The sequence below is a fragment of the Urocampus carinirostris genome, chromosome 13 (genome assembly GCF_059441175.1).
Source record: "Urocampus carinirostris isolate Australia breed hairy pipefish chromosome 13, RoL_Ucar_1.0, whole genome shotgun sequence".
In the NCBI taxonomy this organism is placed as follows: Eukaryota; Metazoa; Chordata; class Actinopteri; order Syngnathiformes; family Syngnathidae; genus Urocampus; species Urocampus carinirostris.
Window position 1 is genome coordinate 38,996,204 of NC_142361.1, and position 13,847 is coordinate 39,010,050.

Sequence of the window (13,847 nt, forward strand, 5' to 3'; positions counted from 1 at the left end):
TGGTTAGCGCTTGTGCGGCACAGTTCATGTCATGGGAACCTGTCGTGGGTTCAAATCCAGCTCCAGACTTTCTGTGCGGAGTTGTATGTTCTCCCCGTGCTTGCGTGGGTTTCCTCCGGGCACCTCCGGTTTCCTCCCACATTCCAAAGACATGCATTTCAGGTGAATTGTCCGGTCCAAATTGTCCCTAGGTGTGAATGAGCGAATGAGTTGTCTGTCCCTGTGTGCCCTGCGATTGGCTGGCAACCAGTTCAGGGTGTCCCCTGCCCACTGCCCGATGATCGCTGGGATGGGCTCCAGCACCCCCGCGACCCTACTGAGGATAAGTGGTACGGCTAATGAGATGAGATGAGATGAGGAAAAAACAGGGAAAAGAAGAAAAAGTTTGTGTTGCATTCGAATAATTTCCCATTATACCGAGTCAATCTTGTTGCCAACATTGTACTTCCACCACAAAATGTGATTAAATACAGTTGTGTATCGTGCAACCGACTCAATAAGCCTCCAAAAATGTTAGTATTATGTGACAACAGATACCAGGAAAAAAAAGAAATTGAAATCTTGTGAAAGAATTGTTGTAAAAACAAATGACGTTTGTAGGCCGTACAACCTTTGCAATAGTACATGAGTCAATTCATTCTAAAGAGAAAAATCATTTTGTATTGCCGGAAACTCAGCAAAATGTAACTTGATGTCAAGTTTTGGACATGTTTGATAATGACTTAGTTGCCACACTTGGGATTGCCGTTGCTCACTGTTGTTTCAAGCGTTGATCACCGACTTTGTGTGAACGTTCAGACCCCTGCAAAATTACAGGGAACATTGGACACAGCTCTCATTCCTGTTTTCTTTGGACGCATTCGTAAAATATGTGCTCGTCTTTGCAATCGCCATCCAAAAATACAAAAATGAGTTGTGTACCTAAATATTTTTCACCTTCAGAAAACTTGCAGAAATCATTCCACCTGCTTGCATTACAATGAAAGCACTTACCGCACGTGAGCTGCTGTTCTCGGAGATATCGGAACTCCAGGCCGTGAAGGTGGATTGGAAACACGCACACCGTGTCGTTGCCGATCTTTACCGAGTTGCTTCGAGCCCACAATAGAAGCCACCTCAACTGACAGTCACAGAATAAAGTTTCAGTCCTGAAATGCCTGGTGAGAACAAGATGGAGTTTGTTACAAAACGTCTTTGCCTCATACATGTACAGTAGTAAAAAAATATATATAAATAAAACATACCTACGCATATATGCCATATAAATAAATCAATAATTACAAATATACGCCATACAAATGAATAATCATACAAATAAGCCTGTGCTTTTGGAGAGAAGGTCGTTGGGCGTCGCCCCAAAATATACGCAGAGAGAAGATATGGCAAAGAGGGAACTCGCTTTATTGCATTCGGAACACGTTCCAAGCTCCAGACGTTCAACATTGGCTTTTATAGTATTCTCAAATAAAGTTAAGATATCTCATGAAGGTCATCCGTCCCAGCTCCCTCAGCATATCAATTTGTGACCTCTTGCAACAACGTCATCCCAGGATCTTCACCAGATGCCTGCATACGTATCATTAGTTATTATCCACATACCACACCAGTGCAATAGTGCTTGGACATGCAGGACAGTAGCTCTGGACTAGCAGACTGGGATGGTGGTCCCCCTTTTCAAGAACGGGTACTGAAGGGTGTGTTCCACCTACAGGAGAATCACACGTCACAGCCTCCCTGGTAAGGTCCATTCAAGGGTACTGGAGAGAAGGGTCCATCAGGTGGTCGAATCTCGAATTTAATGCAATGTGTTTTTGTTTTGTTTTCTATGTTGTGGACCTGTCATGGAACGGACCTGGAGGCAGGAAGTGTGAACTCATTTTGCGTGTACGATCCGTCACTTTAATTTAGAAAATAAAAGTTGTCCAACACGCAGGTACCAAAGACAAAACAAAACAGGCTTAAAGGCAATCAAAATCACAAACTAGGCATTTACTCAGAACAAACGGGCATGAACAGGTCTTTCCTCAAGTTAAGCAATGGTCTGGCTACGGGCAGTCCCAAAAGGAGCGCTTAAGTATCCCACACGCAATCAAGTCAATCTGTCTCAGCCGGTGTCAAGGGGCGGGACCAGCTGGGTGCCTTGACGACCGTGCAGGACATGACAGGACCAGCTCTAAACACTATGCAGAGTCCCCGAGGGTGCATGAGAGTTTGCCTATCTGGTCTTCATGTGTTTTGTGGACTTGGAGAAGGCATTCAAACATATTCCTAGGAAAGCCCTGGGAGGGTTAGGGTTAGGGGTGGCTTTGTGAGTATGGTGTCCAAACTGTCCTATCAGGGCACTGTGGTTCCTGTATGCTCAGTGCCAGAGGTAGGTCCACATTCAGTATGTCTCATTCGTTAACAGTGGGAGTTGGAGTCTGGCAAGGGTGGCCTTTGTCATTGACAGAATTTCTAGGCACAGTCTTGGCGGGCAAAGGGTCCGGTTCAAGGGTCGTGTAGATGATGTGGTGCTGTTGTCTTTCTCTGGTGATCTTCACCTCTCACTGGAGCAATTCGCAACTGATTGTGAAGCGGCCGTGATGAAGATCTGCACCTCCAAGTCCGAGACCATAGTTCTCAGCTGTAAAAGGGTGGCAGGCTGCTTCCGGGATGGGAGGGAGATCTTGCCCCAGGTGGAGGAATTGGAACATCTCGAATGGAGCTGGAGATCGACAGACAGATCGGTGCAGCATCTGCCGTCATGCAGAACTTCTGTACAGGTCTGTCGTGGTGAGAATGGAACCGAGACGATGAGCAAAGCTCTCAAATTACCGGTTGATCCACGTTCCTACCCTCACCAATGGTCATGAGCTGTGGGTTATGACGGAAAGAACTAGATCCTGGATGTCAGCGGATGAAATTAGTTTCCTCCGCAGGGTGGCTGGGCTCTCCGTTAGAGAGAAAGTGATGTGCTCGGTTATTCAGGGAAGACTCAGAGTAGAGCCACTGCTCCAGTTGAAGTGGTTCGGGCATAAGATAAGGACGCCTCCCTCGGTAGGTTTTACAGGCATGTCCCACCGCCTGGAGGGACTGGGGACAACCCAGGACCGGCTGGGAAGACTGCGTCTCCATGCTGGCCTGAGAATGCTTTAGGATCCTCGTCGGATGAGCTAAGTGAAGTGGTTTGGGGCTTGGGAGGTCCAGGCTTCCCTGCTCTGGCTGCTGCCCCCGTGACCCAACCCCGAATAAGTGGAAGAAAATGGATATATTGTCCACACAAATAAATCACATAATACCTAAATATAAGACATTTGTATTCATTTTCTTGTGTATTTTGCCATTTTTTTCGTCCTAAATATTTTTCATTCAAATAAAAGGGTGGGGGGGGGGTCAGACTTACTGAGCTTTTCACCTCTTGGTTGATGTAGTAGCCCAGAGGTATCAAACTCATTTTAAGTCGGGGGCCACACGATAGAACAAACATTTTGCCGGGGGCCGGACTAGCAGAGAAAGAAAAAGAGAGATCAAGAAATAAGAGAAGGAGAGAGGGAAAAAGAGAGAGGGCGGGACAAAGAAAGAAAAAGAGAGAGAGGGAGAGAGCGTGAGAAACAAAAGAGATAAAAAGAGAAGTCGTGAGAGAGGGGTAAAGAAAGGGAGAGGAAAAAAGAAATCCAAAGAGAAATAGAAAGATAGAAGGAGAGAAAAGAGAAAAAGTGCGAGGGATAGGAAGAGAGAAAGAGAAAAGGAAAAAAGGAAAAAGGGAAGTTAGAGCAAAAGAAGTTAAAAAGACACAGAGAGAGAAAGAGACAAAGAGCAACAAAGGAAGAAAAAAAGAGAGACAGAGAGTGAAAGAGACAGAGAGTGGGAGAAAGGGTTGAGAGAGAGAGAGAGAGAGAGAGAGAGAGAGAGAGAGGGAGAGAGGAAGAAAGAAATCCAAAGAGAAATAGAAAGACAGAAGGAGAAAAAAAGAGAAAGACAGAAGGAGAGAAAAGAGAAAGGCAGAAGAAGAGAAAAGGAAAAAAGGAAGTTGAAGCAAAATAAGTCAAAAAGACAGAGAGAGAGAGACAAAGAGCAACAAAAGAAGAGAAAAAGAGACACAGAGAGTGAAAGAGACAGAGAGAGAGAGAGAGAGAGAGAGAGAGAGAGAGAGAGAGAGCGAGAGCGAGAGCGAGAGCGAGAGCGAGAGCGAGAGCGAGAGCGAGAGCGAGAGCGAGAGCGAGAGCGAGAGCGAGAGCGAGAGCGAGAGCGAGAGCGAGAGAGAGAGAGAGAGAGAGAGAGAGAGAAATAAATAAAAGTACAGTGTCTTTGTTCGAGGCACCAGGCTTTGGCAACATCAAGTTGACATATTTCAACCTGCAGCTTGTTTTTCTCTTGCGCTTCTCTGAGTGTTGTCTCGCGGGCCGGATTCAATCCCTTAGCGGGCCTGATCTGGCCCGCGGGCCGCCTCTTTGACACCTGTGTAGTAGCCAATTAGTTATGTGTTCACTTGTGGCATATAATTGTATGTATTTATGTGTTTACTTCTACATATAAGAGGATCCATAGCCTCAAGTACACTATTGGGATTTACTTCCTTAATATATGGTGCATTGATTCCTAATCCTGAGTTGTGCTCTCAAAATAGTCACATATTTTACATCTTGTCCACAAATGTGGAGAAAATGTCTTTTTCTAATCATATTTGCCAACTGCCAAAAAAGAATTAATACATACGGATTGGGAATATTTCTCTTTAAATATTCAGAGCTCGTGTGTTTTTAACAAGCAGAATAGTATTTCCCAGAGTACGTGTTGTGTAGAGTGGTACTTAAACTGCATACTAAATTAGATGACATCAAATCAAAACGGGTTTGCGGCAATTTTGTGAGATATTTTCCCTCATTTGGATGATTTATGTCAGATTTTACTACTGCTTAATAATGTTTTTTTAAATGCACCGAAAAGTACAAGTTCTGGATTGTGTATGAAAGGAAATAACAGTAAATGCAAATACTTCTTACAGTACTCTGAGAGCCACAAGGTGAGTGAAGAGTCCCACTGTCAAAGTAGAGAAGATATTCCCAGTTAGGTTCCTGCAAGCAAAAAAAAAAAAAACAAATTCAAACCATATATTTTCTTGTACTATAAACATTTATTTTTCCTGTAATTATCTGGTTTGGGCTAAGAAGGCACCACCCTCAGTCAATTTCCCCTCTAAGCTTAATCAGCGCACAAGTAAAATCTAGCCAGCTCACAAAAATCAGGGCTCGAAATTGCTAATTAAGAAGCGAATTAAGTCAAAGTGACAGTGCATGAAGGTAAAAATACACGGGTTCCCCCGACGTTGTGTCCTAAATGCGGTATTTTGAAGTCGAGTCGAAGGAGAACGAAGTCGAGTAAAGTCAGTAGAGTTTGTCGAGAACCGGCTTCTTCGGCTCGGCTCACTAAAAGAAACCGGCTCTTTCGGGTCCTAAACGGCTCTTCGGGTTGTTTTTGCTTCTTTAATCCCTACACGACCAAATATTATGTAAAATTGTGCAAAAATGACTTAAAGGAAGGTGGGAACAGAACAAAAAATAAAAAAATACCAAAATGAAAAAGTAGTGAAAAACGGAGAAAAAATAAACAAAAGGAAGTGAAAAAAGAAGGAAAAAATCAGAAAAAGCCAGAAAAAAGAAAAGAAAGAGACAAAGTAAAAAAAGTAAATAGAAAACCAAAAGACAAAAGTAACAGCTCGGAAAAATTAAACACAATGAGATTTTTTTTTAAAGGAATTAAAAAAACAGGGAAAAAGAAGAAAAAGTTTGTGTTGCATTCAAATAATTTCCAATTATAAGTGAATAAGTGAAGTGAATCACATTGTACTTCCACAAAAAAATGTGATTAAGTACAATTGTGTATCGTGCAACCGACAAAATAAGCCCCCAAAAATGTTAGTATTATGCGACAAAAGATACCAGGAAAAAAAAATGGAAAGAATTGTAAGAGCAAATGACATTTGGCCTTTTGGTACAACCTTTGCGATAGTACATGAGTCAATTCATTCAAAAGAGAAAAATCATTTTGCATTGCCGGAAACTCCGCAAAATGTAACGTGATGTCAAGTTTTGGACATGTTTGATAATGACTTAGTTGCCACACTTGGGATTACGGTGGCTCACTGTTGTTTCAAGCGTTGCTCACCGACTTTGTGTGAACGCTCAGACCCGTGAGGAAAATTACAGGCAACATTGCCGTTCTCATTCCCTCTTAAAATTGTTGAACGTACTTCTAGGTGGGCCTGCATAGATGATTGTCTTCTACTTCTTCTTGGATACGCTTTGAAAACAGTAGGAAGGAGTGAAGTCAACATCATAGCCACATGCCCAAGAAGCAAATTCTTGATGGGCATTTTGGATTGAGTACTTAATAATTTCTTTAAGCAGTCACAGCATAGTTGTCTTCTAAATACACAGAAGCAAAACTGAAACACCAAAAACAAAATGTCATGATTTCCGATGTGATGCACCCGTGCCCGCTCCTTTGGCGCCAACTGCCTCGAACCCCCACCTGTTTTTGCTCCCGTCTGTTTCCCGGCTTCGACCCGTTTTTGATACTCACTACGTCTACTCTCCCGTCCCGGATTTCAACCTCTTTTGTCCCCGACCACGTCTACTCTCCTTTCAATTTGTCATTCCGCCCGGCAAGAAATTAAAAAACGGCCCTGTTTTCATAAAGGTGGGTTGCCAACAGGATTATGTCATGATTACTGATCCTTTGGCGCCAACTGCCTCAGATTCTGTTTGGCACCCTGTCACTATTTAAACCCACTCCTTTCTGTCACCTGTTGTCAGTCCGTCAGCGAACCTTATTTTACTCTAGGCAAGCTTTTTGACCCTGACTCACTCCTGTTTTTGCCCCCATCGGTTTCCCGGCTTCGACCCGTTTTTGATACTGACTACGTCTACTCTCCCGTCCAGGATTTCAACCTCTTTTGTCCCCGACCACGTCTACTCTCCTTTCAATTGGTCATTCTGCCTGCCAAGAAATTAAAAAATGGCCCTGTTTTCATAAAGCCGGTACAGGTAGGTTGCCAACAGGATTATGTCATGATTACTGATTACTGCCTCAGACTCTGATTGGCTCCCAGTCACCATTTAAACCCACTCTTTTCTGTCAGTCCGTCTGCGAACCTCAGTTTACCCCAGGCAAGCTTTTCGACCCTGACTCACTCCTGTTTTTGCCCCTGTCTGTTTCCCGACTTCGACCCGTTTTTGATACTCACTACGTCTACTCTCCCGTCCCGGATTTCAACCTCTTTTGTCCCCGACCACGTCTACTCTCCTTTCAATTTGTCATTCTGCCCAGCAAGAAAGTAAAAACAACCCCTGTTTTCATAAAGCCGGTACAGGATTATGTCATGATTACTGATTACTGCCTCAGACTCTGATTGCCTCCCAGTCACTATTTAAACCCACTCCTTTCCATCACCTGTTGTCAGTCCGTCTGCAAACCTCAGTTTACTCTAGGCAAGCTTTTCGATCCTGACTCACTCCTGTTTTTGCCCCCGTCTGTTTCCCGGCTTCGCCCCGTTTTTGATCTTCAGTTCATCATACTCCCACACAACTATACTCTCGTGCGGACACAGTCATACCTGCGCCCAAATACTACTTTTATAAGTACAACTATACTCTCATACGCACAGTATTATATGTCACGGTTGCCATGGCGCCCAATTGGCCCCGCCCGTGTGGCACCAGCTACAGCTTGTTGACAGATTGGCTCCCTGTTAGTATTTAAACTCTGTCCTGTCATTCCCCTTTTGTCGGTCTGTCTGCAAATCTCTGTTTTTACACGGCAAGCCCTTTTTCACCTGTCCTGTATTTTGCTCCTGTTTGTCTACCGCCACAATCTGATTTGATCTCGACCACGTCTGCTCTCCCGTCCCATGTTACGACCTTTTTTGATCTCGATCATGTCTGTTCTCCCGTCCCGAGTAACGATCCGTTTTTTATCTTGACCACGTCTACTCTTCTTCCTGGCTTTCGACTCGTTGCTGGTCCCGACCACGTTTTTTGCGCTCCTGTCCCGGCTACTGACCCGTTTTTTCCGTTCCCGACACCGCCATCGCTCGCCACGGAAGATCCACTTCCGTGTTCAGAACGACCTGCTTCCCGCGTCCAGCAATCCCCAGATCGTGGGTGCAACCCTTTCCTCACTTCCAATAAAACTGTTACGCAAGTGGGTCCTGTCTTTGTTCTGGTCCTGACATAAAATCCCAAAAATTGTACCAATCCAAGTTAAAACGGAGTACATCTCTGACTTTCAAGCGATATGACTTACCTCTGTCACCTCTCACCTGCACTACAGACCAACTGGCCCCTATCAGAGGATCCACTGTCCCCTTTAACCCATAACCTTGAAGAACTCTGTAAGGAACACATTTTCTTCATCTTGACATCTGCCCTAACTGCCAGGGCCTACATGCAATGTTCCCTGTCATTTTCCTTCCGGGTCTGAGCGTTCACACAAAGTCGGTGAGCAACGCTTGAAACAACAGTGAGCAACGGCAATCCCAAGTGTGGCAACTAAGTCATTATCCAACATGTCCAAAACTTGACATCAGGTTACATTTTGCTGAGTTTCCGGCAATGCAAAAAAAAGAATCACTTTTGAATGAATTGACTCATGTACTATTGCAAAGGTTGTACGGCATTTACAATTCTTTCACAAGATATCCATTTCTTTTTATTTCCTGATATCTTTTGTCGCATAATATTAACATTTTTGGGGGCTTATTGAGTCGGTTGTAAGATACAGAACTGTACTTAATCACATTTTTAGTGGAAGTACAATGTTGGCAACAAGATTCACTTGATATCATTGGAAATGAGTTGAATGCGACACAAACTTTTTCTTCTTTTTTCTGTGTTTTTTTCTACTTTTTTTTTTAAATTCCTTTAAAAAAATCTCATTGTGTTTATTTTTTCCGAGCTGTTACTTTTTTCTTTTTGTTGTCTATTTACTTTTTTCCTATATTTCTTTCTTTTCTTTTTTCTGGCTTTTTTTCTAAATTTTTTCCTTCTTTTTTTTTCTTCCTTTTGTTTCTTTTTTCACAGCTTTTCACTACTTTTTCATTTTGGTATTTTTTTCTTTTTGTTCTATTCCCCCATTCCTTTAAGTCATTTTGTGCACAATTTTACATGATATTTGGTCGTGTAGAGATTAAAGAAGCAAAAACAACCCGAAGAGCCGTTTAGGACCCGAAAGAGCCGCTTCCTTTTAATGAGCCGAGCCGAAGAAGCCGTTTCTCTACTAACTTTACTCAACTTCGTTCTACTTCGACTCGACATCAAAATACCGCATTTAAGACACAACGTCAGGGGAACCCGTGTATTTTGACCTTCATGCACTGTAACTTTGACTTAATTCGCTTCTTAATTAGTAATTTTGAGCCCTGATTTTTGTGCGCTGGCTAGATTTTTTTTTTTGGGCTGAGAATGCGCGAGCAGTGTGCAGTTGCGCGCGTGCGCAGCTTATAGGGAACACTGCCTACAGGAATTCTACCAAGATGACTCCAATTTAAACATCTAAATGGAGTGTATTAAAACGTTTAAATTTGATGTCCAAAATAATTATTATAATCACAAAACCTTCGCTTACAATTTTAAGAGATTGCCCAGATCCAGGAACATCTCAGGGGAGAGGCAACCTATTCTGTTGTTGGACAAGTCCCTGTAATGACAAAAAAGGACATCATGAAATCTATCAACTAAGACATTCATAGAAGAAACGACCATGGCATTTTTCTTGGGAGACAAAGAACATGGTCTATAAATCAGGTGTGAAAATGGCAGCAACACTCAGAGAAGCGCAAGAGAAAAACAAGCTGCAGGTTGAAATATGTCAACTTGATGTTGCCAAAGCCAGGTGCCTCGAACAAAGACACTGTACTTGTATTTATTTCTCTCTCTCTCTCTCTCTCTCTCTCTCTCTCTCTTTTCTCCATCTCTCTCTCTCTCTATCTCTTTTGCTTCTCTCTCTCTCTCTCTCTCTCTCTCTCTCTCTCCCCCACTCTGTGTTCTTTTGCTTTAACTTTTTTCCTTATCTTTCTCATCTCTCTCCCTCTCATCTTTATTTCTCATCTCTCTCCCTCTCGTCTTTTCTTCTCTCTCGCTCTCTCTCGTCTTTCTTTCTCTCTCTCCCGCGCTCTCTCCCTCTTCCACCCCTTTTTCCTACTCTCTCACTCTCTCTCTCTCGTTTTCTCTTCCTTTGTTGCTCTTTGTCTCTCTGTGTCTTTTAACTTATTTTGCTCCTACTTCCTTTTTTTCTTTTTCTCTCTTTTCTCCTTCCTCTCCTTCTATTTCTCTCTCTCTCTCTCTCTCTCTCTCTCTCTCTCTCTCTCTCTCTCTCTCTCTCTCTCTCTCTCTCTCTCTCTCTCTCTCTCTCTCTCTCTCTCTCTCTCTCTCTCTCTCTCTCTCTCTCTCTCTCTCTCTCTCTCTCTCTCTCTCTCTCTCTCTCTCTCTCTCTCTCTCTCTCTCTCTCTCTCTCTCTCTCTCAGCCCTTTTCTCCCACTCTGTCTCTTTCACTCTCCATGTCCCTCTTTTTCTCTTCCTTTGTTGCTCTATGTCTCTTTTTCTCTCTGCGTGTCTTTTAACCTCTTTTGCTCCAACTTCCTTTTTTCCACTTCTCTCTTTTCTCTTTCTCTCTTCATACCCTTCGCGCTTTATTTTCTCTTTTCTCTCCTTCCGTCTTTCTATTTCTCTTTGGATTTCTTTCTTTCCTCACCCTTTCTTTTCCCCCCCTCTCATGACTTCTTATCTTTTGTTTCTCATGCTCTCTCTTTCTCGCTCTTTGTGTTTCTTTGTCCCGCCTTCTCTCCTTTTCCCTCCCTCTTTTCTCTTATTTCTTTATCTCTCATTTTCTTTCTCTTTAATCTACTAGTCCGGCCCCCGACAATGTTTGTTCTATCGTGTGGCCCCCGAGTTCAAATGAGTTTGACACCCCCTGGTCTATAAGTTCCAGTGATGAATCATGTACATTAATCTGCGGTTGGATGAAAGCTTTAACCGACTTTTTCTGCAAATGTTCGTGATCCTTTTTACGTTCCCATTTTTTGTTATTTGCTAGCACATCTTTGGCTAATGTGTCACGAAACGGAACATGATTAGGACCCAAATGCGTAATGTTTCTCACACAAGCTTTTATTTACGGGAAATGGGGAGTCATGCACGTTAGGGAGCGGTCTGGCGTGTAACGACAGGAAGGCAGAGACAGATGAGACCGATACCAATTGCCCGAGCAGATATCGGACGGATGGGGTCGATACCGAACAGGAACGGACGGACAGGATTGATATTGAAACAGGATATCAAAATTAAACACGACAAACCAGACGGGAACGAAACTAGAGATCGATAGCAAACAGGACAAAAATAGACGGGAACGATACCGGACAGGAAACACAGGTAGGAAACCGGACAAAACCCACGTCTTGCGGGTGCAGAGGTTCATTGACGGACCTACAAAGGGAGAGTGAGAGCACTGAGCTTAAATAGAAATGAAGCCAATTTGTCAACGAGCCGGAGCTGGCGCCACATGGGCGGGGCCAATTGGGCGACAAGTTTGAGCTGAGAAAAGTCAAACAAAATGTCGTACCGTTTTTGGAACCAAAATTAGGTGTGCGCAATATACACGTGTGCGTATTTTACACAAATCATAACAGTAGTCCTAATCCTTGTACCTCGTGATTTTCTAGGTAACCTTATTTACCCTTTTCTTAAGTATGTAACCCATAAAGGGATGCTTAAACTATGGATTCCTGCCCTCCCTCACGCTCTGTAATTAAAGAGCAGCTTCGGGAAAATAAGCAGAGCGCTCCCATAACCACCGGCCGGGGAACACTTAAATCAACGCTTTTGCTTCTTCCTCTCTTCCAAAATGAGCATATACACACACAAACTTAAAATCCACTCTGCCCCCGCAAGCCTGAAATCTACAAGACAATCCCAATACAAGGTTTTCACCCCTTTCAAGGCTAAATGGAGACCAGGGGTGTCAAACTCATTTGAACTCGGGGGCCACACCATAGAACATTCTGTCGGGGGTCGGACGAGTAGATTGAAGAGAAAGAAAAAGAGAGAGAAAGAAATAAAAGAAAGAGGGAGGGAAAAGGAGAGAGGGCGGGGCAAAGACAGAAAAAGAGAGAGAGGGAGAAAGCGTGAGAAACAAAATATATAAAAAGTCGTGAGAGAGGGGGAAAAGAAAGGGAGAGGAAGAAAGAAATCCAAAGAGAAATAGAAAGACAGAAGGAGAGGAAGGAGAAAAGAAAGCGCAAAGGGTAGGCAGAGAGAAAGAGAAAAGAGATAAAAGGAAAATAGAGCAAAAGAAGTTAAAAAGACACAGAGAGAGAAAGAGACAAAGAGCAACAAAGGAAGAGAAAAAGAGAGACACAGAGAGTGAACGAGACAGAGAGGGGGAGAAAAAGGGTGCAAGAGAGAGAGAGAGAGAGAGAGAGAGAGAGAGAGAGAGAGAGTAGGAGAAAAGGTGTGGAAGAGAGAGAGAAATAAAAACAAGAGAGAGAGGGAGAGAGAGACACAAGAAAGATAATGAAAAAAGTAAGTTAGAGCAAAAGAACACAGAGAGTGAAAGAGACAGAGAGTGGGAGAAAAGGGGAGGAAAAGAGAGAGAGAGAGTAGGAGAATAGGTGTGGAAGAGAGAGAAATAAAAACGAGAGAGAGAGAGAGAGAGAGACACAAGAAAGATAACGAAAAAAGGAAGTTAGAGCAAAAGAACACAGAGTGAAAGAGACAGAGAGTGGGAGAAAGGGGGAGGACAAGAGAGAGAGAGAGAGAGAGAGAGAGAGAGAGAGAGAGAGAGAGAGAGAGAGAGAGACAGAGAGAGAGAGAGATACAAGTACAATGTCTTTGTGAGAGGCACCTGTGTTTGGCAACATCAAGTTGACATATTTCAACCTGCAGATCTGGCCCGCGGGCCGCCTGTTTGACACCTGTGATGTAGACCAAGTGCTATTGGATATACCCAAACAAGGCAGATATCCCCTCAAAATTGTTTGGGGTTGGTACGGGTGCTTGAAATCCTTGACATTTTTAGAATTTTAATATTGTGTTTTCAATGTTTGAAAAGTGCTGGAATTTTAAGTGTTTGTGAATGCTTGAAATTGACGCCATGTTACTCCGCAATCTGACAAACTAGTGGTTTTGCTTTGTCATTGCATTGGTTCATCCCTTGCGATCAACGGGTGCTGGTATTAGTTTGTATGGTGTTGTTATATGAAGTGCCATTGCCCCATACGTGTCGCACCCTAGAGGACAGGAGCATTATACGAAAATGCTCAAAGGACGCTGGGAAACTGAACATACAAATGATGGCATGGACCTGAAACAAATCCATGCACTGCATGCTGGGAAAAAATGCAAAAAGGGATCCAACACGGCACTGTTCTGAAATCAAGGGATCAAATCCAGCTACCAGCCTTTCGAAAGCATAGTTTGCATGTTCTCCCTGTAGTACGTGGGTTTCCTCCGAGCACTCCTGTTTCTTCCTACATTCAACTGGCTGGCAACCAGTTCAGAGTGTCCCCTGCCCACTGCCCGAGGACAGCGGAGATCGGCTCCAGCACCCCGCGACCCTACTGGGGATAACTGGTGCAGATAATGGATGGATGGATTATGGGCAGGGTTGGGTAGGGTTACTTTAACTGGATTACTTTCAATTACTTTTGGATTACTCCAATACCAAATATGCTAATAAAAGACAAAATAAACTAAATATGAATCAGATGATGACTCACAACACATGGTAAGCTTTCTCTCCTGGCTTTGATCTCTTTGATCTCCGGCAAAACGAACATAAAATGCGACAGAAACCAGGGTTGGGTAGGGTTA

The 13,847-nt window shown here is 43.4% G+C and overlaps 1 protein-coding gene across 1 annotated transcript in view; it reads right to left on the reverse strand.

Moving 5' to 3' along the window:
- The window catches only part of adgra1b (adhesion G protein-coupled receptor A1b), a 336,527-nt gene that overhangs the window by 249,652 nt on the left and 73,028 nt on the right, over window positions 1-13,847 (reverse strand). Inside the window, exons 4-6 of the mRNA XM_088351215.1 lie at window positions 9,604-9,675; window positions 4,983-5,054; window positions 994-1,157 (exon numbers count right to left, since the gene is read on the reverse strand). Of these exons, the coding sequence (XP_088207341.1) occupies window positions 994-1,157; window positions 4,983-5,054; window positions 9,604-9,675 (308 nt within the window). The remainder of the gene's footprint in view (window positions 1-993; window positions 1,158-4,982; window positions 5,055-9,603; window positions 9,676-13,847) is intronic.